Genomic DNA, 20,487 nt, shown 5'->3' on the forward strand with positions numbered 1-20,487 from the left:
GGTGGATATTAGTCAGCCAAATAACTGAAAAACATATCCACCACTCAAATTACTTTCATATTTCTCTATACTAATTTTTAACACCAATCCTTTGTGGGTTCCGTTGTAGCGTGCTACTCGCCAATAAAGCGTTTCAACACTCCATCAGGGGTAACAAGTTCTACATAAATGCAAACCGTTTTCTCTTTTCTATCACTCACCAACTCTTCTCAATCCAAATAACTGACTAACATATCCACCACTCAAATTACTTTCATATTTCACTATCTCAACACTAAACCTTATGGGTTCCAGAGTAGTGTGCTACTCGCCAAAAAAGTGCTTCAAAACCCCATCAGGACGCCGACGATATTCTCTTGTACCTCACCTCCCCGCGTGAATCCCTTAATGTCCTTTATGATGTCCTCACTTCTTTCGGGAAAAACTCCGGGTTGACTATTAATTGGTCCAAATCTTGTGTGTATGTCATTTCCGGTGGCCTTCCCCCCCTGCCGAATAGGTTTCCCATCCAAATTTCATAATCCGGTTTCAAGTACTTGGGGGTCTATGTATCGTTGGACCCGGCGGTCCGCCATGAGCAGAATCTCCTTCCTCCTCTTCGGCGCTTGAAGTTGGATGTGGCCCGCTGGCGTAGGTTGCCGTTGTCGCCACTCGGTCGAGCTGCACTTTTTAAAATGATGTCACTGTCCCGATTTCTCTACGCACTCCAGAACTCCTTTGACATTATTCCGGCGGCTTATTTCCGGGAGGTAGAGGGTTTGCAGAGAAGACTTATTTGGGATGGTCGCGCTCGTATAGCTCTCGCAAAACTGACTCTCCCCTGGTACGACGGGGGCATCGTGCTCCCGGATATCAGGAGGTATTATTGGGCCTCCCAGCTGTCCGCTATCAACCATGCTACTTACGCACCGGGTCCGAATCCGGCTTTCGAGATGGATAAATATCAGTTGCCTGGTGGCGACTTCAACAGAGCACTCTATTCTCGGGCGGGTGAGAGGAACCTAACAGGACCCACCAAGATTGCAGTACGTGTGTGGAGGGATGCTAATGTTGCCATGGGTTGGAATGAGCGCCTGACACGAGCGACCCCCTTGTTTGCGTCGGATGGATTGGGATGCCTCTGGACAACGAAAGGCTTTGAGAACTGGGATATGATTGGCATCAGCAGAGTGGGTGACCTCTGGGTGAAAGGTGCGGTCAAATCCTTTGCGGTGCTTCAGAGTGAGTATGAGTTGAGTGAGAGGGAGTTCTTCAGGTACGTACAGGTTCGCCACGCTCTGCTATCGGCCTTTGGGGCAGGTACCACGATCCCCGCAGCTTCCCCACTCGAGGACCGTATACTTGATGGTCATCTGCCCGATAGTACGATTTCCTTAATTTATAAGAAGTTAATTAATAATCGGGCAGACCTCCTTGTGCATCTTCGGGATGCCTGGACCTGAGACGGGTTGGAGTTGGACGACGAGGACTGGCAGTCTGCACTGTCCTCCCCGAAGGAGGTCGCCATTCCGGCCCGTCTCCGTCTTGTCCAGCTGAAAATTCTTCACCGTGTGTATGTGACGGGTCCTTGGTTGGTTGTGATGGGTTTTTCTTCGGATGGGCTGTGTAAGCGCGGCTGTGGATTGAGTGCCCCCTTCCTTCATATCCTTTGGGAGTGTCGCGAGGTCGCGGCTTATTGGCGCCGTGTGCATGCGGTGATGGAGGATGTCACTGGGGTCGCTCTGTTGCCTGAGGCTCGTCGATGTCTGCTGAATGTATGGGAGCCTAATGACTACAACGTTGCCCAGGCCCGGTGGGCGGCACTTGGGAACATGATTGCAAAGAGGGATATCGCGCAGCTTTGGGGTTCCCGACGGCCTCCCGCCGTGTCAGTGTGGAAGGAGAACATGGATTGGTGCATGTTCAGAGAGAAGACGGTATATCTGGTTCGGGGCAAGCCTGGGGCGTGGGGTAAAATTTGGGGTCAATGGAACGCCTACCGAGGTAACATTTGTACGCCCCCTTTTGAAGAAACTTCTGACATTCCTCCGTGCCCCTGATCCTGGGGTTCCCGGAATATTGTACTTGTTAAGTGGATGGTTCTGACTTCCCCGCTGCCTCCCCTCCCCCCCGGGTTGACTTTATGGACCTCCTGATTCTTTATTTGGTATGGTGGGGTTCCCCCGTCGGCGCTCGGCACCATTTAGATTGTTTCTCGCCTTGAGTTTTTTTTTTTTTTTTCTTTTTTTAGTTCTCTTCAAAATTTAAGAATGTCTGTATCCTGTCTAACTTTTGAGTTGCCGAGAATAATTCTATATTCCTGCTGTGCCTTTGGAGATCAGTTGCTGCTCTGCGACGCTTTGTAATTGACTGGCACAAACTAGCGGCCGGCCCTGGTGGTTGTAGGCCCACGTCTGTAATTTTGACTCTCTGCACAATAAAGTTTTAAAATAAATAAATAAATAAATAAACTTAACAGCACTGAAGTTAAAAAAAAAAAAAAAAAAACATCAGGGGTAGCAAGCGCTATATAAATGCTAACCTCTTTTCCATCTTCTATCCTGCCGCTACCCTTCTTTATCCAAATAACTGAATAACATATCCACCACTCAAATTACTTTTATATTTCATTATATTAATTTTCAACACTAATCCTTTATGGGTAGCGTGCTACTTGCCAAAAAAGCGCTTCAACACCCCATCAGGGGTAACAAGTGCTATATAAATGCAAACCATTTTTCCCACTTCTATCCGTACACACCTCAGAGGTTTATTCATAAACCCTCTGCTAAAACCTCCAGCCACAACATAATCTAGGTTGAGGGAGTAGTAGCCATTATCAGTCAAATGGGGCCGTGCACATGGGGAGACCCTGGATTCCCAAGCACCGTCAAAGAAAAACAGCAAGAAGAAAGATGGAGCATAGCCGAAGGATTTTCATGATTGTCATGGTAATTGGAGGAAAACACAGGGCTAGCGAGAAAAAGATGGGCACAGCAGGAGTGCATAGCTGTTTCAAGCGGTACAACAAACTTTCATCCCAACACCTCTACTTCTAAATTTGACACAGAAGAGGCAGGATGCTAGAGATATGAGTGTTTTTGGAGGGGACGGGGGGCAGAGCGTCATGGGCAGCACATGGTGTTTCTGGGAGGGATTAGTCCACTAAGCCATCTGAATAGGAATAATATGATGAAAAGCTCTTCACAACTCAAATCTTGTCACATTGTGGAAGCCCTTTCCTGCATGCTGTCTAAATTCTACAGAGACACTCTTTTCCGGAAGGAAACTGTTTGTTAATAAGCAGAATAAATACTGCTCTGTTCACTCATGAACTTTGATTTTTTAACTGTTGCTTTTATTTTGGATACAGGGGGCTAGAATGTTTCTACAAAGTAATATAAAAGAAAATCTCGTTAATGAATTTTGAAGCAGCATTATTAGTTGCACCTCTTTAACGTATAAGAAATGTTTAATCTTTCCTCAGTTAAAAATTCACGTGGGTAACGTATGGGCATGCCAAACTTATTTTAAGTAATTAATAATTAATAATTATGCTCTTTATTGATTGGTTTAAAAAAGCCATTTACAATTTAAAACATGACCGATTCGAACGATAAAAATGACAATAATAAATGTAAAGAACGGTGGGTTTTAAATTACTAAAAAATTAGGGAAACTATTGTGGGCTAATAATGTTCAGCTGGAAGACATCGCTCTGGCTTTCTGATATTGTAGTCTCTGATTCGATTGTTGAGTCAATTAACTCGCCGCCATGCTAAGATGAGGAGGGTTTGGTTGTGGTTATGGCTTCCAGTACTTTTGACGCTTTGTGGACGAATTTCGTATGCCCAATGTTTAGCTTGGTGTTGTCAGGGTTTAGAGCGGCCATTATTGCTTGGCGGAAAGATCGAACTCCCAACATGATACATTGGCCTCGCAGCCATGACCGTCTGGCACAGACGATGTGTCCCATTGTTTCAGAATGGTAGCCACACAACCTGCATTCAGTACTGCTACCTGGCCGGCGCCATTCGGGAAGGTTCTTCAGAAAAGGCCAGTCACACATCCTCAGGGCTAAAAACGTATGTTTCCAGTAAAGCGCGTATGTGCTTGATAGATAGAGCAGCTGAACACCCACTTTAAAATTGGAGATTACAGCCCAAGTGGGTTTCCTTTTTGACAGTATTGCCCTGTCCGAGGGAAAGGACCACAATCTGACAGTTTTTTTTAATGGCGATCTTTAACACCGGGTGGGTGGGGTTTGTTTCCCAGAGGTATTTTACTCCTAATAACTGTAAACTGCGATCCAGGAGTTGCCGATGCTTGTGGCTGGTCTGTTTTTTTTGTATTTCCTGCCATAGTCAGGCCTCCAAGGACCCCGCCTGGGCACAGCGCAGTCTATGACACAGTTTAATAAATGCGCCTGCCTCCACTCCATGGTGATCTTGTAGACCCAGTTCAAGTCTCACTTGGGCTGGGGAAGCAGATCTTGACAATCAAAAGGCTCTTTTAAAAATGTTAGTTGTTAGTTTGTTTATTAATATACTGGTTGTGCCCTTAGTGATCTCGTGCCCATACGTCAAGGAATTAATTACCTTAGCCTTCATCACTTTCAGCATGGGAGTTAGGCTAGGACCTAGTAGCTGTTTTGCTAGTTTTGCAGCGGCCGCTTCTAACGACAAGGCTTTGGTTTTTAATGCTTCTTTATGCTTTGTAAATGTACATCTTGTATCTAGAAAGATGCCCAAGTATAGTTGATTCTACCTTTGTGTCGTTGAAATGCCACTTTCCTATTGACCTTTTTTGCTTCCCAAAAGCTATTGTTTTGGTTTTTGACAGATTCAGTTCTAGGCGATTTCTTGTCGTGTAGGGTAGCAGCTCATCCAGTAGCCTCTGGAGACCCACTCTTGTGTGGCTTAACAACACCAAGTCATCGGCATAAAGCAAATTGCTGATGCGGGTTCCGTCTAACTGAGGAGGATGGCAATTTACACTGTCGAGTACTGGAGAAAGGTCAGATATAAACTAATTAAAAAGAAGGGGGGCCAATACACAACCTTGTTTGACGCCAGTTTCAGTTCGAATCTTCCTGGAGACATGAGAGCCTTCACCCAGCTTAATTCTTATTCATGTTTCCGTATGGAGTTGAATTATTGCTTGAAGAAGAGGCAGGGGTATGCCCCACGATTTTAGTTTCTGCCATAACAGACCCCTGGGCACACGGTCGAAGGCCGCTTTGAAGTCTACAAAGCAACAGTGCAGCTGGATTTGTTGGACTGTCGCTTTCTCCATCAGGTTAGCATTAACAAATTGGTTGTATTACCGGTTTTAGCAACGAAACCCGTCTGGTTAAAAGGGAGGCGTGCGGTTGTTTTGGCCCAGGCCTGTAGCTCCTCCAATAGAGTGTTTGCATAGTACTTAGACTCCACATCGAGAAGTGCAACCATTCTGTAATTTTTAGGCTCGTTTCTTTTTCCACTGTTGTAGATTGGGTGAATGATTGCACCTCCCCAGGACTCTGGTACCGTGTTGTTTAGTCTGCAATAGAGAAACAAGGGGGTCAGGTATTCTGACCATAGGGTAACATCGGATTTAAACATGGCCTGGGGGAGACCATTCGGGCCTGGGGCTCCTTCAGCTCTGGCTTTCGTTATGAGGCGAGAGATCTTGTTTTTTAAGAAATCTGGTGTCACTGTGGGCTCTAGCGATATATCGTTCTTTTTCGCTGATTCCTTGAGTGTCGGTTCTTCAGGTGGAATTTTTACGGGGCGAGCTCGTCTCGGGCTCTCCAGACCCGGGAGTGACATCATAAGGTTAGCTGGACTGGGGGAATTGGTGCAAGCATCATTTATATTGGTGTCCCCAAAGTGAAAAGATAAAAACTTACTCCAAGCGGCTTCACTGATATTTGCACTGCCGTACTCACTTGTACTTTGTGTGCTCCTATTTACGAGGGTCCAGAATTGCTTTGGGTTAGGGTTTTTACTTTCATGGATGAGCTTCAGCCAGAGTTGATCCAAAGCCACATGTTTTTCCTTTCGTGTTGAGATTCTAAAAGCTGCTTGGGCTAGTTATTGAAGTTGGTTTTGTTGCTGGGGTTCTTTCTTGATAATCGAAGTGCTCAGTTCCTCTCAGTTCTTATTTTCCTTGAGGCTTTTGAGATGCAGAATTGAGGGATTTGTTTTCTCGGCCCCTCCTAATTTGCAGTTCATTGAGAAGGTGGTTTATAAGAGAAGTCCAGCCACTAACACCGTGGGTATTTAACTCTAGGGATTGATGTAATAGGGCTCTGCTTTTTTCCATCAGGGAAGGGGCCGTGGGGTCCGACCACTTTATCCGCTTTAGGTCCTCTGTGTGGCTGCCTGAATGAGTATGGGCAAGTTCCTGATGATGTGGGGTGATGGTGGATAATGTTATTAGTCCAGAAACGAGAAGGATCTACCATCTGACCAGGTCCATGCAGGCGGGATGTCGGTGGGGAGGCGCACATTCAATAGGGTAAATCCTAAGTTGCTGAACTGCATTTCCACATATTCGCCTAATGTCGAAAGTTTGATTCCAGCTGGAATTGACTGAGATGCAAAGTGTGGGGGGACTCTTGGGGCGTCCGGTCCTGTGCCATCAGCAAGATTGCAGTAGAGATTGGTGTTGAAATCACCTGAAATGATGCTGGGTGTACTGCCATACTTGCCAAATAAGTCACAGATGGTATTGAGCAAGCAGTCCATTTTGGGTTTTTTCTTGGTGGTACAGGGAGAGATATAGACGTTGAGGATGAGCAGCTGAGGATCCGTAAGTGAACTTCCCAGAATAATTCCAGAGAGCCAATCCACCTCAAATTTTATCTGTTCAATACATTTGGATAGTTTTGTTGATACGTAGATCGAGAGACCGCCACTTGGTCTGCCAAACTTGGACTGCCTGGTGGCGTGTGTCATAAACGTCAGGAAGTCCTCTATTGGAATGCTTTCTCCTGCCCATGTATCCTGTAAAAGGAGAATGTTGTGTTCTTTTAAGAAATCCAGGGTGGTGGCAGATTGTTTTTCCTGCCCAAATCCATTGATGTTCCAGGAGCATATTGTTAGATCGTCATTAGTGATGGTTCAATCGGTCCGGTTTCCGGATAGGGCCCCTGGCAACCAAAACCAATCTGCTCCGTCGAAGTTTCGCTGGTCGGTTGTAAGCTCTGAGATTACTGTTGGTGAGCTGCTTCTCGCGGACCTCAGTACTGAAAAGGGGGCTAAGGAGGAGCTGGAAGTACGGACTTGATTATTTTCCAGTATTGAGGGGTAGCGAGTGTTTGGAGTTATGGTTGTTATACCCCAGGATTTAAATTGGTCAGATTGCGTCAGAACCAGGTACCGGGTTACCGGGGTTGCCAGTGTTACTTGCGTAGCTTCACCCGTGTTAGATCCAGTAGTTGGAATGAATTCAATAGTGATTATGTCTCTCGATTGTAGGTGACTTAGGTCTGGTAATGACTTGAAGAGTTTTAGTATGTTCCCTCGATTGAGGATGTCATGAGGGCCTCTGGAGATATATTCTGGAATGAGTGGCAGTTTGGTACTTAAGGTGTTGCTTGGGTGCTCACAGAATTCATTGGTCATTACTGGCTTTGTTTGTTTTGATTTTTCTTCGATAGGCTTTTTTGATGTGGGTATGGTGAACGATGTAAGGGGCAATTCCATATGATGGGTGATTCTGGATTGGGAAAGGGGACTTTTGCTTGGGGCCACCAACTTGCGGCAGTTTACTAAATTCGTGAGGTTCTTACGACCAGGTTTTGTGGCTATACTCTGTGTGCGCAATTTGTTGTCCTCAGCGATAGAGAGATGAGAGGAACTAGCTTCTTGAACTGGCATCTGGGAAGTTGCGGGACTCTGTTGCCCTGCTTCAAATTCTGGTCGCTTCATTGGTGGTTCTTTAAGGCGGGGTTTTGCTTGCATTGATGGCTGCGAGGGGTGCCCCAGAGCTTGAGGTAGCCCAGACTGTTGACTGGTCTGATGTGGAGATTCTGTCTGTGGGGGCAACCGATTTGATGTTAATTGTGGACTCGACTGTTCTCCTTTCGACAGTATTTTAAGTAATTCTTCTCGCTTCTTATACTGTCGGTCATGTTCAAATCTAACTTAACAATAAATTAATGTAAAGTACATGCATCCATCTATCTCGCTCTTTCAAGTTTAGAGTGTGTTCAAGTCCTGAGTAGCTTGTTTTCTTTTAAGATATATATTATGAATATTTATATTGAGACTTCAATCGTTTTACAAAACAACTTACATCCCTATTTCTTTTTTCCTTGTAGAAACAAGGCCCAACAAACCCATTCCTTTTCTTCTTGTTACAGGATGTCAAAAAGGTAAACCTATTTTATGAACTAAATAGTGTTCTGTACATTAATAATATTTTGTTTTACCTTAAATGTTGATTTTGTTTGGAGTTTATGTAAGGGCCTTAGAGGGGTAATTAATGAGTCCATGTTAATTAGCCCCGCTTATTCTAGGCGTTCATCTTGAAAGGGTCTTGTTCGTACTATATAAAACTCTATACATAAATAAATGTTTAATTTTTACTTAAGGACTTATTACAGGGATGCCCTTTTTTTTTTAGCAAACCTTAGACATGGGTGTGTCGCACATGTTAAATAACTGTATGGGTGGTGCAAAACTTATAATTTCGAAGATTTGAGGCACCATTTAAAACTACCTGTGTTGTCAAAATGAGCCAATAAGATTCACTCGCAGTGTTCCAGCTGCAAACAAGTTAATCAGCATCTGGCCAGCGCATATTCCATGACAAAATATATGCAAAGCAGCTGTGAGTAATAGCAGGGTTAACCACCATTCCCAGAAGAACGCAGGTTGATGGCCAGCCTTTAAGTGGCCCATAATTTACGCCCCTTTCTCCCACCACTAAGGCACATCTAGGAAGGGGGCAAGGATGGTCCCCTTGCCCCTCTTGGCTGACAGTCATGTTAGCTCCTTCTATTGAACTATTTGTCTGGCACGTACTCTGGCATGGGTACAGATTGCTTCACAAATTGACATGAGAAATGACATGGGAAGTGACCCATGTAAACGCTATCGGTGCATTGATAAATGTTCCCTCTTTCATTATACTAAATGAACTGCACTAAAAGGGGAGAATACATTGTGATTTGCATGACCTTCTAAGTCAGGGCTGGCCCACTCCTCCCCCATCCATGGTGGAGGTGATGACAACCTCCAGGACAGATTTCCATCACCACCACCTTTCAACAGTGCCCCTCAATGCTCTATAACCACTCTCTTTCAGATGCATTTCATTATTTATATAGCGCCACTCATACCAGCGTAGGTTGTATGGGCACTTTGCATCACACATGTATTAAGTGTATGAGCTATTGTCCCACCTGTGTCGTATAGATTGATACACCTATTAATAAGGGAGCATGGGTCCTTATTACGTTTTGACAGACTTTTGGGTGATTGTGCTTTGAAGAGTTAGAAAACTAACTCACCCGCATAAACCTTGGATCTTTGTTGGTCAAGAACTGCATGCATGGCATACACAAACAAATTACACATAGAGTAAGATCACCGTTAGAGTTGTTGTTTTGAAAAACACTATCCTCGTCATCGTCAAATTATTTTATTGTTCATTTATGTACTGTTACACACAAACAACAGCTTAGCCAATGTTAAAAGGTACAACAGATCAGTGGGTCCTTTACATCATCATGGATGGGTACTGCCTAGATCTTACAGCTACCCCACACACAATACCACCACAAACACAGCATGTCACCAGAACACCTTACACTCCTCCAAAAGGAGATCCAAGCTCTGCTTCAAAAAGGAGCTATAGAACTTGCCCCAAAACACCAGGGGCTCGGGAAATACTCTCTATACTAAATCATTCCCAAAAAGGATGGGACTTTAAGGCCTATTCTAGACTTCAGGCCACTCAACAGATGCATCCTGAACATTCCCATATTGCTACAGCAAGGAGATTTTATAACCGCCATAGTTCTCAAATCACTTGAAAAAATGAAGAAAGACACCAACAGAGAGTGACTGTAGTGCCCCCATAGATTTTTCTAACTGAGGCTCCTTTCTCAGCTCATTTTATGCGGGCGGCTTAAAGTACCTACACAGATGCCAACACATCTGCCTATAAACCACAAAATCAATCTCTAGAAGATTTTACAAGGGTGGTTACAGAGGGAACAATTTCAAAGGCAGAGGTAGCTCAACACGTACCTCTTCATCTCCCAACAAACAGTGACTTCATAACCATTCCCCTCCCCCCGATCATCATACACCTGTCGGGGGACAACTTCATCAATATCTTGCCATTTGGCAGTCAGTACCATCAGACAAATGGGTTTTGGACATTATCCCACATGGTTATTGCCTGGAGCTCACCAACAGTCCTCCCTATATTCCACCGGGCATTTACAAGCTCTCTAGAGCACCAACTGTTCAAACAATAAATACAAGCTCTTCTAACAAAAGGAGCTATAGAACCAGTTCCAATACAACACCAAGGGTCAGGGGTTTACTCACTTTACTTCCTAATCCCAAAAAAGGACGGTTCTCCATGCCCAATATTAGATTGCAGGCCTCTAAATATATACATACAACAGGTTTAGCTTATCCCAAATCAGCCAGAATTCACAATTTTCAAACACTGCTACTACAATTCCAAAGCAACCATTATCCAACAGTGATAACGTTCATGCATCTTTTAGGGATGATGGCATCATGCATTGCCATAGTACCTCATGCAAGATTAAACATGCATCTTGTACAGGAATGCTTAGCACATCAATAGAATCAATCACAGGGTCAACTAAAAGATCTAGTGTCGTAGACAGCCGCACCCATCGCTCTCTGCAGGGGCGGAACACCCAAAATGTATCAAAAGAAGGCCTTTTTATCGACCCTGCTCCACAGGTCGTGCTCACAGCAGACTCGTCCCTCACAGGATGGGGCGTCCAGCCAAAACATTTAAAAGTGCAGAGTCTCTTTGACACCAAACACAAGAGTCTCTCTTTGACACCAAACACAAGAGTCTCCACATCAACTACCTAGAGCTTCTAGCTGTTCATCTAGCGCTAAGAGCATTTCTACCCCACCCGATAGGGAAAGTTGTCGTAATCCGTATGGACAATATGACAGCTATGTAGAATGTAAAAAAAGGGGGGGCACGCTCTACAGTCATCACGCCTCTCGGGGATCATTTGGCGTTGGGCAATACATCAGAGAATCCAACTACTAGCAGAACACATTCCAGGGACGGACAACGAATTTGCCGATCTCAGCAGGATGCGGCAACAAGTCCACTAGTGGGAACTTCCACCCACAAGTTCTCCTCCCATACCTCCACAAATGGGGGTTTCCACAAATAGATCCCTTCGCAGCAGCATAGAACTCAAAATGCCCAAACTTTGCCTCCAGATTCCCACACCCTGCATCCAAAGGCAATGCACTATGGGTCAATTGGTCAGGGATATTTGCTTACACCTTTCTGCCTCTCCCTCTTCCATTTCTGGTTCGGAGGGTCAGACAAACATCCCTCATCCTTTTTTTTTTGTTTTTTTTTTTTTTGAAAAAGTTTTTATTGAACAATAATTCGGTTACAAGTACGGGCCTACAACCCCCCGGGCCGGCCGCTAGGTACAGAAGGAAATCTACACATATCAAGGCTACAATTAGTTCCCAGGGCGCTGCCCCGCAGTGGCTCCAGATAGTTCTCGAGGAACAGGAAGCGTAAGTCCAACAATCACAAAAACAAAAGGAAAAACAATAAAAAAACAAAAGGCGAGTTATGAGGGAAACCAGTGCGGATCAGGCTCCCCCCGGGAAACTCCCGTCAGGACAATTGAGCAATCCGCTAAAGAGAGGAGTACCGGGAGGCCGGGGATTGAGGGGGGGGGGGGAGGGGGTCAAGGGAGATGAACGTCCATATGTAGTTGTTCCAAAAGGCGCCAGGAGCCATCAAGGGTCAGGGGGACATGGCGATATCAGTGTCTACCAGGGGGGGCGTACAGATGCCTCCGCGATACGCGTTCCATTGCCCCCAAATGCTACCCCATGCCCCCGGCTTGCCACGGGCCACATACACTGTCTTCTCCCTAAACATACACCAGTCCATATTCTCCTTCCATACTGACACGGTGGGCGGCCGTTGAGCGCCCCAAAGTTGCGCTATGTCCCTCTTGGCAATCATGTTCCCTAGGGCCGCCCACCGAGTCTGAGCCGCGCTGTAGTCATTGGGCTCCCACACATTCAGGACACAGCGACGCACCTCCGGCAGCAGCACAACCCCAGTAACCTGTCCCATAACCGTGTGGACCCGGCGCCAGTAGTCCGCCACCTCGCGGCACTCCCAAAGGATATGAAGAAAGGTGGCGCTGAGCCCACAGCCTCGCTTACAGAGCCCGTCGTCGGAAAATCCCATCGAGACCAAGCGCGGACCCGTCACATACACCCGGTGGAGAATCTTGAGCTGTACCAACCGGAGACGAGCCGGAATGGCAACCTCCTTGGGGGACGACAGTGCAGACTGCCAATCTTCGTCGTCCAATTCCACCCCATCCCCAGTCCAAGCCTCCCGAAGGCGCACAAAAAGGTCCGCCCGGTGATTAATTAATTTTTTATAAATTAAAGAAATGGTACTATCAGGGACATGTCCGTCAAGTATGCGGTCCTCGAGGGGCGAGGAAACAGGGATCTTGGTCCCCTCCCCGAAGACCGAGAGCAGGGCGTGTCGAACCTGGGCGTAGCGGAAGAACTCCCTGTCGGTCAGCTCGTATTCTGCCTGGAGCACCGCGAAAGTCTTGACCGCGCCCTTGTGCCACAGGTCTCCCACTTTGCTGATACCAATCGTGTCCCACTGGTCAAACCCCTTCGTGGTCCACAAGCTGCCCAGGCGGTCGGAGGCAAACAAGGGAGTAGCACATGTTAATCGCTCACTCCAGCCCATGGCCGCAGTGGCAGCCCTCCAGGTCCGCACAGCTATCTTAGTAGGACCCGTAAGGGTCCGGCCAGCCAGGCGGGAATAAAGTGCCCTGTTGTAGTTCCCGCCGGGAAGCAGGAACTTGTCCATCTCATACGCCGGATTCAAGCCGGGCGCATACGTGGCGTGGTTAATGGCAGATAGCTGCGAGGCCCAATAGTACCTGCGAATGTCAGGAAGCGCGATGCCCCCGTCATACCAGGGGAGAGTGAGCTTGGCAAGAGCAATACGCGCCCGCCCGTCCCACACCAGTCTCCCCTGCAGGCTCTCCACCTCCCGAAAGTAGGCCACTGGGATAACGTCGAAGGAGTTCTGGAGTGCATAGAGGAACCTGGGAAGGGACATCATTTTGAACAGCGCGGCCCGACCCAGCGGGGACAGGGGCAGCCTGCACCACCGGGCCGTGTCCTCCCGCAGTCGCCGAAGTGGACGCAGGAGATTCTGCTCATAGCGAGCCGCCGGGTCCAGCGAAACGTATATCCCCAGGTACTTAAAGCCGCTCAGAGATATTTGAATCGGGAGCCGAGGCGGCAGGAGAGGAGGACCACCAGAGATGGGATAAACGCAGGATTTAGACCAATTGATCGTGAGACCCGAATTGTTCCCAAAGGAGGTCAGAACGTCAAAGAGGACGTTGAGCGACTGCCGTGGTGAGGTGAGATACAGGAGAATGTCGTCCGCATACAGCGAGACCCGATCTTCAAAGCCCGGGCCCCACCGGATCCCTCTAAGCGAGGGCTCCCAACGGAGCCAGGCAGCGAGTGGCTCCAGGGCGAGAGCAAAAAGCAACGGGGACAACGGGCACCCCTGCCTCGTGCCCCTGCCAAGGGCAAAGGGCCGAGAGACCCGCCCATTCACCACCACTTGAGCCATGGGTCCCGTGTAAAGGAGCCTCACCCAGCCAATAAATCCCTCTCCAAAGCCGAATTTATCCAAGACGGCCCAGAGGAATGGCCACTCAATAGTGTCAAAGGCCATCGTGGCATCCAAAGAAACCAGCACGGCCGGTTCGGAGAGGAACTCCGCCCTGGCAAGGGCACCGTGAAGACGCCGCAAGTTAAGAGCGGTGTTGCGGTGCGGGATAAAGCCGCATTGGTCCGGATGTATAAGGTCGCACACGACACTCAACAATCGATTGGCCAGGACTTTCGCCAGGATTTTAGGCTCCGCATTGAGCAGTGAAATAGGCCGGTAAGAAGTACAGCGGTCTCGCGGCTTGCCCTCCTTGGGGATAACGACTATAGTGGCCAAGCGCCGGTCGGCCGGAAGGGAACCCGCCGCAAGAGAGTCGCGAAACATGCGGCTGAGGAAGGGCGCAAGCTTATCAGGACGCAATTTGTATAGTTCAATGGGCAGACCGTTAGGACCCATAGCCTTGCCCGAGCGAAGGGAACGAATCGCGGTCGCTATTTCATCCGACGACAAGGGGGCGTCCAGCCGCTCTCGGTCCTCCACGGACAGGCCGGGCAGAGCAATATCTCTCAGTAGGAGGCGAGAGTCATCCTCATCCCTGTCAGTCACCGGGGAGTACACCGCCCGGAGGTGGTCAGCGAAACATTCCACAATCTCATCCGGCTCAGTCACACACACACCATCCGCAGCACGCAACTCGGGGACCACACGATTCACTCTCTCCTTTTTGTCCAGCCACGCAATCAACTTTCCCGCCTTGTCCCCCGCGTCATACAATCGGCCCTGCTGCTCCCTATACATAGTTTTGGCCGCGTCAGTGACCAGGGACCTATATTCGAACTGTTTCAGGCTAAGGGCATGTAGCCCGTCCGGAGTAACATTCGCCTCCAAGGCCGACTCCAGCCCCGAGATGTCAGTCTCCAGCTTCACCACCGCCTCGCTCCTAACCTTCTTGGCCACCACTATTTGGGCGAGGGCGTGTCCGCGTATCACAGTTTTAAAGGCTTCCCAAAGGGACAACGCAGACGACACCGACCCCTCGTTTTCACTGAAGTATTGGTCCATGGCCTTAACCAGGCTGTCACGAGTCACAGGGTCCCGCAAGTACCAAGGGTTAATGGGCGCTATCCGCCCTGCGGACCGCGACCCGGTGTCAAAGAGAAGCCACAGCGGAGAATGGTCGGAGATACCACGCGCCAGGTGTCTGACCTCTCGAATCCTACCAGTCTGCGCCGCGGGCATAAGGAAGTAGTCTAACCTGGAGAGACTCCCATGCGCCCCCGAATGAAAGGTGAACTGACACTGGGTCGGATGCATTAGTCTCCAACTATCCACCAAGCCGAAGGTCTCCAACATCCCACCCAGCCATGACTGGGCAGCGGGGAGGGTCCTTGGTGGGTGACGATCCAGTTCACCCGAAACCACAGAATTAAAGTCCCCGCCCATGAGCAGAAGGCCGTCCGGAAGGTCAAGCAGCATTCGACCCAAGTCAATAAAGGTGGAGTTCTGGAGGCCCGGGGGGACGTAGACTGAAACCAGGGTAAGGGGCTGCCCCTCCCACCTCCCAATCAAACACACATAGCGCCCTCTGTCATCCGAGACTATCCTCGTGATCTCCACCGGAAGGGAGGTTCGCAGGAGAATGCCCACCCCCCTGGAGCCAGTTGTGAAACCAGAATGGGCTACGAGGCGGTATCCCCCCCTGTTCATCGCATGGCAGACATTGCCGACCAAATGCGTCTCCTGGAGAAACACCACATCAGGAGTCAAACGACGCAAATATTGCAGTACAACACCCCGCTTAATACGGTCCCCCAACCCATTGACGTTCCATGACATAAGCCTCAACCCGTCTCCCCCCATCCCCTCCAATAGATCAAGAGGCCCCCAGCCCGCCGCACAGTTCCCAAATATGGACAAAAATCAATACCTCGCCCTGTAAACAAAAAACACACAACAAAACAACCCCTCTTCCCCCCCAACCCCACCCCAAGTCCAACTCCCCCCACCCTGCACCCCTTGCGGCCAAAGACCCCCCCCAACTTGCAGTGTGCCTGTCGCCCCACTAACCCCATTCTACAAAAAGACCCCGGAGGAGGAAAGGGACCCGAACCCGCCCACACCCCACACGGGTCCTGGTAAGACACAGTATGCAAAAGAGTAAGACCCAACTGTACAGTGCAAAACCGCAAAAGCAAGGACCAAATGTCAGTCTAAGGGGACCCGTCACCTGCGGTGCCCCCAGAGGGCCCGGGCCGGCCACCCCCGTCCGGCAGCGAGTCCAGCCAGTCACTTGCGGCCACAGGAGAGTCAAAAAAGGCTGTCCGCTCTCCATGCTCCACTCGTAGTTTCGCCGGGTAGATCATCGAATACTTCAGGCCCAGCTCGCGGAGACGGCGCTTCACCCCTTGGAATCCCATCCGCTGTTTCTGGACCAGTTGCGTGAAGTCCGGATAAAAATTGATGGTCGAGTTCTCGTAGCGGACCGGGCCACGGGTCCGTGAAGCCTGCAGAATAGCGTCGCGGTCCCTGTAGTGGAACAGTTTAGCCACGATAGGCCTCGGGGGGGCCCCCGGCCGCGGCCGGCCGCCCGGCACTCGATGGGCCCGCTCCACGGCGAAGAATTTGCTTAGGCCAGCCGGGGACAACTGTTGCATGATAAGTTCCTCGACCACGAGGTCCACCGGGCGGCTGTCGGAGGACTCCGGTACACCAATGATGCGGATGTTGTTGCGTCGGGCCCGTCCCTCGAAGTCCTCAAGCCGCCGGGCCATATGGTCGTTGACCACTCTAATGTCCCCAAGCGCGGCCCGCAGATCCGACACCTCCGCACCCAGGGTGGAGGTCCGTGTATCAAGGGCCTGGACCCTCTCGTTAGTTTTGGAGAGGTCGGCCCGAATCAGGGTGACATCGATCGCGACAGTGTCGATCTTACGGGCCAGGGCCTCATATTGCGTCGCGATGGTTTCCCTGATGCCCTCGATGGCGCCCATAATGTCCTGCAGGGAAGGTTCCGCAGAGACGGTCGTGCCTCCCCCTGCAGCATCCGGGGAGAGGCCAGCAGCGCCAGGGGACCCCCTGCCCTGGGTGTAGCGGTCCATGTTGTTGCTCTGGACCGGCCCCCCGCGCAGAGAAGCCTTGGTCTTGCGCCCCTCCGGACCCCCTTTGCCCGCCATGTGAGCGCAGTCTCTCAATGGGACCTCCGATCAAGAGGTGTGCGGGCGCCAGCAAAAGGACCACAAACTGTCGGTGTAGGGGTCGGAGGCGTTAGGCCCACCAGTAGCAGAGGGAAGCAAGCCTCGGGCAGAGGCCCAGGAGGCACCTCGCCACCTTGAGCACGCACGCCAGCTGATCTCCTGAAGGCCAAAACCGAAACCGAAAGTGCTGAATCGGCAACTGGCACCGCGCTGAGGCCGCTGTTGTTCAATTGCAGCCCGGCCCCACGGGTCACCTTCACCCCGGCCACCTCCGTCGGGTGGGTCCCAAAAGTTCCGACGACGACAACTCAGGATTCCCAGGTCCGATTAGAGTTTTAAAAAGAGATATAAGATCAGCTGGTCTTCATCTCCCAGATTCCATAAACCAAATCAGGATAGTATCAGGATATATTCCGAGGAGCAGAAAGGGTCCGGGGAGCCCTGTGCTCACGCGACCATCTTGGATGCGCGCTAGGCTCCTCCTCCAACATCCCTCATCCTTATTGTAGTGGCTCCCACACGGGCTAGTCAGCTGTGGTTCACCACATTTCTAGTACTACCAGTAGCTCCACATCAGAAGCTTTACCTCACCTCAAACCTTCTTACTCAAAATCGTGGAGAAATCAGACATTCAAACCCCAAGGAGCTCAACCTTGCATGGTGCCTCCTGAAGTCAGCTTGGATACCTACATTTATCACCAGATTGCATGACAATTCTTAAAGAAGCAGGAAAGCCTACCACTAGAGCATGCAAAGCAGCAAAATGGAAAGGGTTGTGATATATTGTAATAACCAAACCATTGACCCATTAGATGCTTCTATAAAACAAATAGTTTATCTATTGCATCTATAAAGTGCAGGCCTACACCTTGCAGCGGAGCTGCATATTTTCAAAATGGACAACACTTATCTTAATTCAAAGTACCAGTCATTAAAGTTATATTACCGAAGGTTCCACCTACACGGAACCATAATATTCTAATAAGACTTATGGGTCCAACTTTTGAACCATTGCACAATTGCCCACGGCAATTTCTTTCTTGGAAGGTTGCTTTCTTGATTGCTATTAGTTCACTAAGAGGTGTCTGTGAGCTTCAGGCACTAACCTTAGAAGAAGTAACACCCCAAACTCAGTTGCACAGCCAAAGCAGATTTACGGTAATACTCCAAAAGAATCTCTTATTGATGTGTTTCCTCCACTTTTAATCCCATTTCTCGCTCTTCCTTATTATTTGAAAGAGCATGATACCCTACATGTGGTTTTAATAAGGAAGAGCCAGAAATGGGATTAAAAGTGGAGGAAACACATCAATAAGAGAGATTCTTTTGGAGTATTACCGTAAATCTACTTTGGCTGTGCAACTGAGTTTGGGGTGTTACTTCGCTCCACACAGCATGTTTGATTACCTAGTCCCTGGTGGCAAGGCACACGTCCAGTGAGCACGCATTCCTTGATGAACAGAGAAAATGAACAATTGTGAGAGAAATGGTGTGCATACCATCACGTTTTGATTAACTAACCTAGGAAGAACCCTTCTTCCAACTCCATGAGGACAGAGTGGTTCTTCAAACTAACCCAAAGTTCTTTCTAAACGTAGTCTCTGCTTTTCATACTAACCAATCAGTTGAGTTACCTGTTTTCTTCCCTCATCCTGATTCGGTAGCCGAGAGAGTGCGACATACATTAGATGTCAAAAGAGCATTATATTGATAAAACAAAAGATTTTCGCAAAACAAAACAACTTTTTGTTGCCTTTGCTCCCCCTCATAAAGAAAAATCGATCCCTAAATCTAGTATTTCTAGATGGATTGTAAAATGTTTTCAAACTTGTTATGTTAAAGCCAAAAGAACTTTAACTATACCTCCTAGAGCACATTCTACTCTACTAAATAGGAGCATCTATGGCCTTTTTAGGTAACATTCCTCTAGCTGACATATGTAAAGCAGCTACATGGTCTACACCAAACACATTTACCAATCATTGTGTTGCTGTATTGGCACATCATCAAGCTAATGTAGGACAAGCACTGCTAAAAACACTTTTTCATACAACTGTAACACCCACTGGTTAGCCACCGCTTTGGGAGAATATTGCTATACAATCTATGCAAAGCTTGTGCATCTACAGCACACATTCTTCGAACGGATTGTTACTTACCCTGCAAGCATCTGTTCTTGGCATGTAGAGCTGTGGATTCACATGCGCCCTCCCTCCTCCACGGACACCTATGGTTGTTGCAGTTCTTATTATTTACATTACATACACATGGACATCTCTGTACTACACTCTCACTCTCTCGCGGGAAAACAATCCAACAATGGAGTCGATGCCCATGTGCACTATCTGTTTTGAATGTGGCTTCTCACCAATAAGCCACACCCAATCCCTGCACTCCCACCTGGGAGGCAAATATACCACTGCACCGTTGAATAATATACACTTTTGAGCATGTGTTACCGCCCTTGCACAGCAAGACTTCAACACAAAACAAACAGCACCTTTTGAAAAGGGGTTTTATTTAACAAAATGCAAAGACTATCACTTTTAGAATACGGCTTGGGGTTTATTACATAATACTCTCTAAACCAGTGGTTCCCAAACTTTTGACTTCTGGGGACCCCCATTGAGTCCCCACTGGAAGCCGGGGACCCCCAGGCAATTTGTATGATTTAAATTTCAAACATTAAAACAGTAATTCGAAAACAATAAATACACGTGTGCACACAAAACAAATACTCGAATTACTAAGGATTTTAGTATTTTATATTGAAAGAATTTGCAAAAAACAGGAAGGTTAGTGCTGCATCTCCGTGACTAACTTTTAGTTGGTTGGTTTTATTTCGCAGTACAAGGCTCCTGCCAGGGTCAGATTGGAAACCCAAAGCAGCCCTGGCAAATGTTTTCAGACCAGTCCCCATACAGTGCACGCCAAGTGCAGTGAGTGAGCCTGACCACTACAAAGGGGGCTTTGGGAGGCTCTCCCCCCAAAAAATTTAGGAAACAATGGTGCATTCTAAAACAAATTTATAATTATAAATTGAATTGTATCAGCTTTTAAAGAATAGTAAATGATGACCTTACTATGCACCAGGATACGACAATCTTTGTTGGGCTTCTTCAATGATTCCCTTATTGTCACCCTCCAACAGTGCCTCTCATCTCTCCATAGCCCCTCTGTCACATGTATTTTATTTGTTTTATAGCATCTCTCAAACCATTGAAGGATGTCAGAGCACTTTACATCACACACATATAGGGGCAGATTTACAAGCCCCTTGCGCCATGGGTGCGTCACAAAAAGTGACGCACCAGTGGCGCAATTTATTGCCCCATATTTCCAAGGCAGGAAAAGCCATCCTGCATGACTTTTCCTGGTCTTGTAAATATGGCCC

General features: G+C 48.3%; 1 protein-coding gene across 4 annotated transcripts in view; it reads left to right on the forward strand.

Moving 5' to 3' along the window:
* Positions 1–20,487, forward strand: part of LOC146860386 (transient receptor potential cation channel subfamily M member 7-like) — a 1,286,036-nt gene that overhangs the window by 661,314 nt on the left and 604,235 nt on the right. For all 4 annotated transcript variants that reach the window (XM_085644245.1, XM_085644247.1, XM_085644246.1 and 1 more), the window contains one exon: positions 8,288–8,341. In XM_085644245.1, the coding sequence (XP_085500371.1) occupies positions 8,288–8,341 (54 nt within the window). The remainder of the gene's footprint in view (positions 1–8,287; positions 8,342–20,487) is intronic.

Source organism: Triturus cristatus, chromosome 3_1 (assembly GCF_964204655.1).
Source record: "Triturus cristatus chromosome 3_1, aTriCri1.1, whole genome shotgun sequence".
Classification (NCBI taxonomy): Eukaryota; Metazoa; Chordata; class Amphibia; order Caudata; family Salamandridae; genus Triturus; species Triturus cristatus.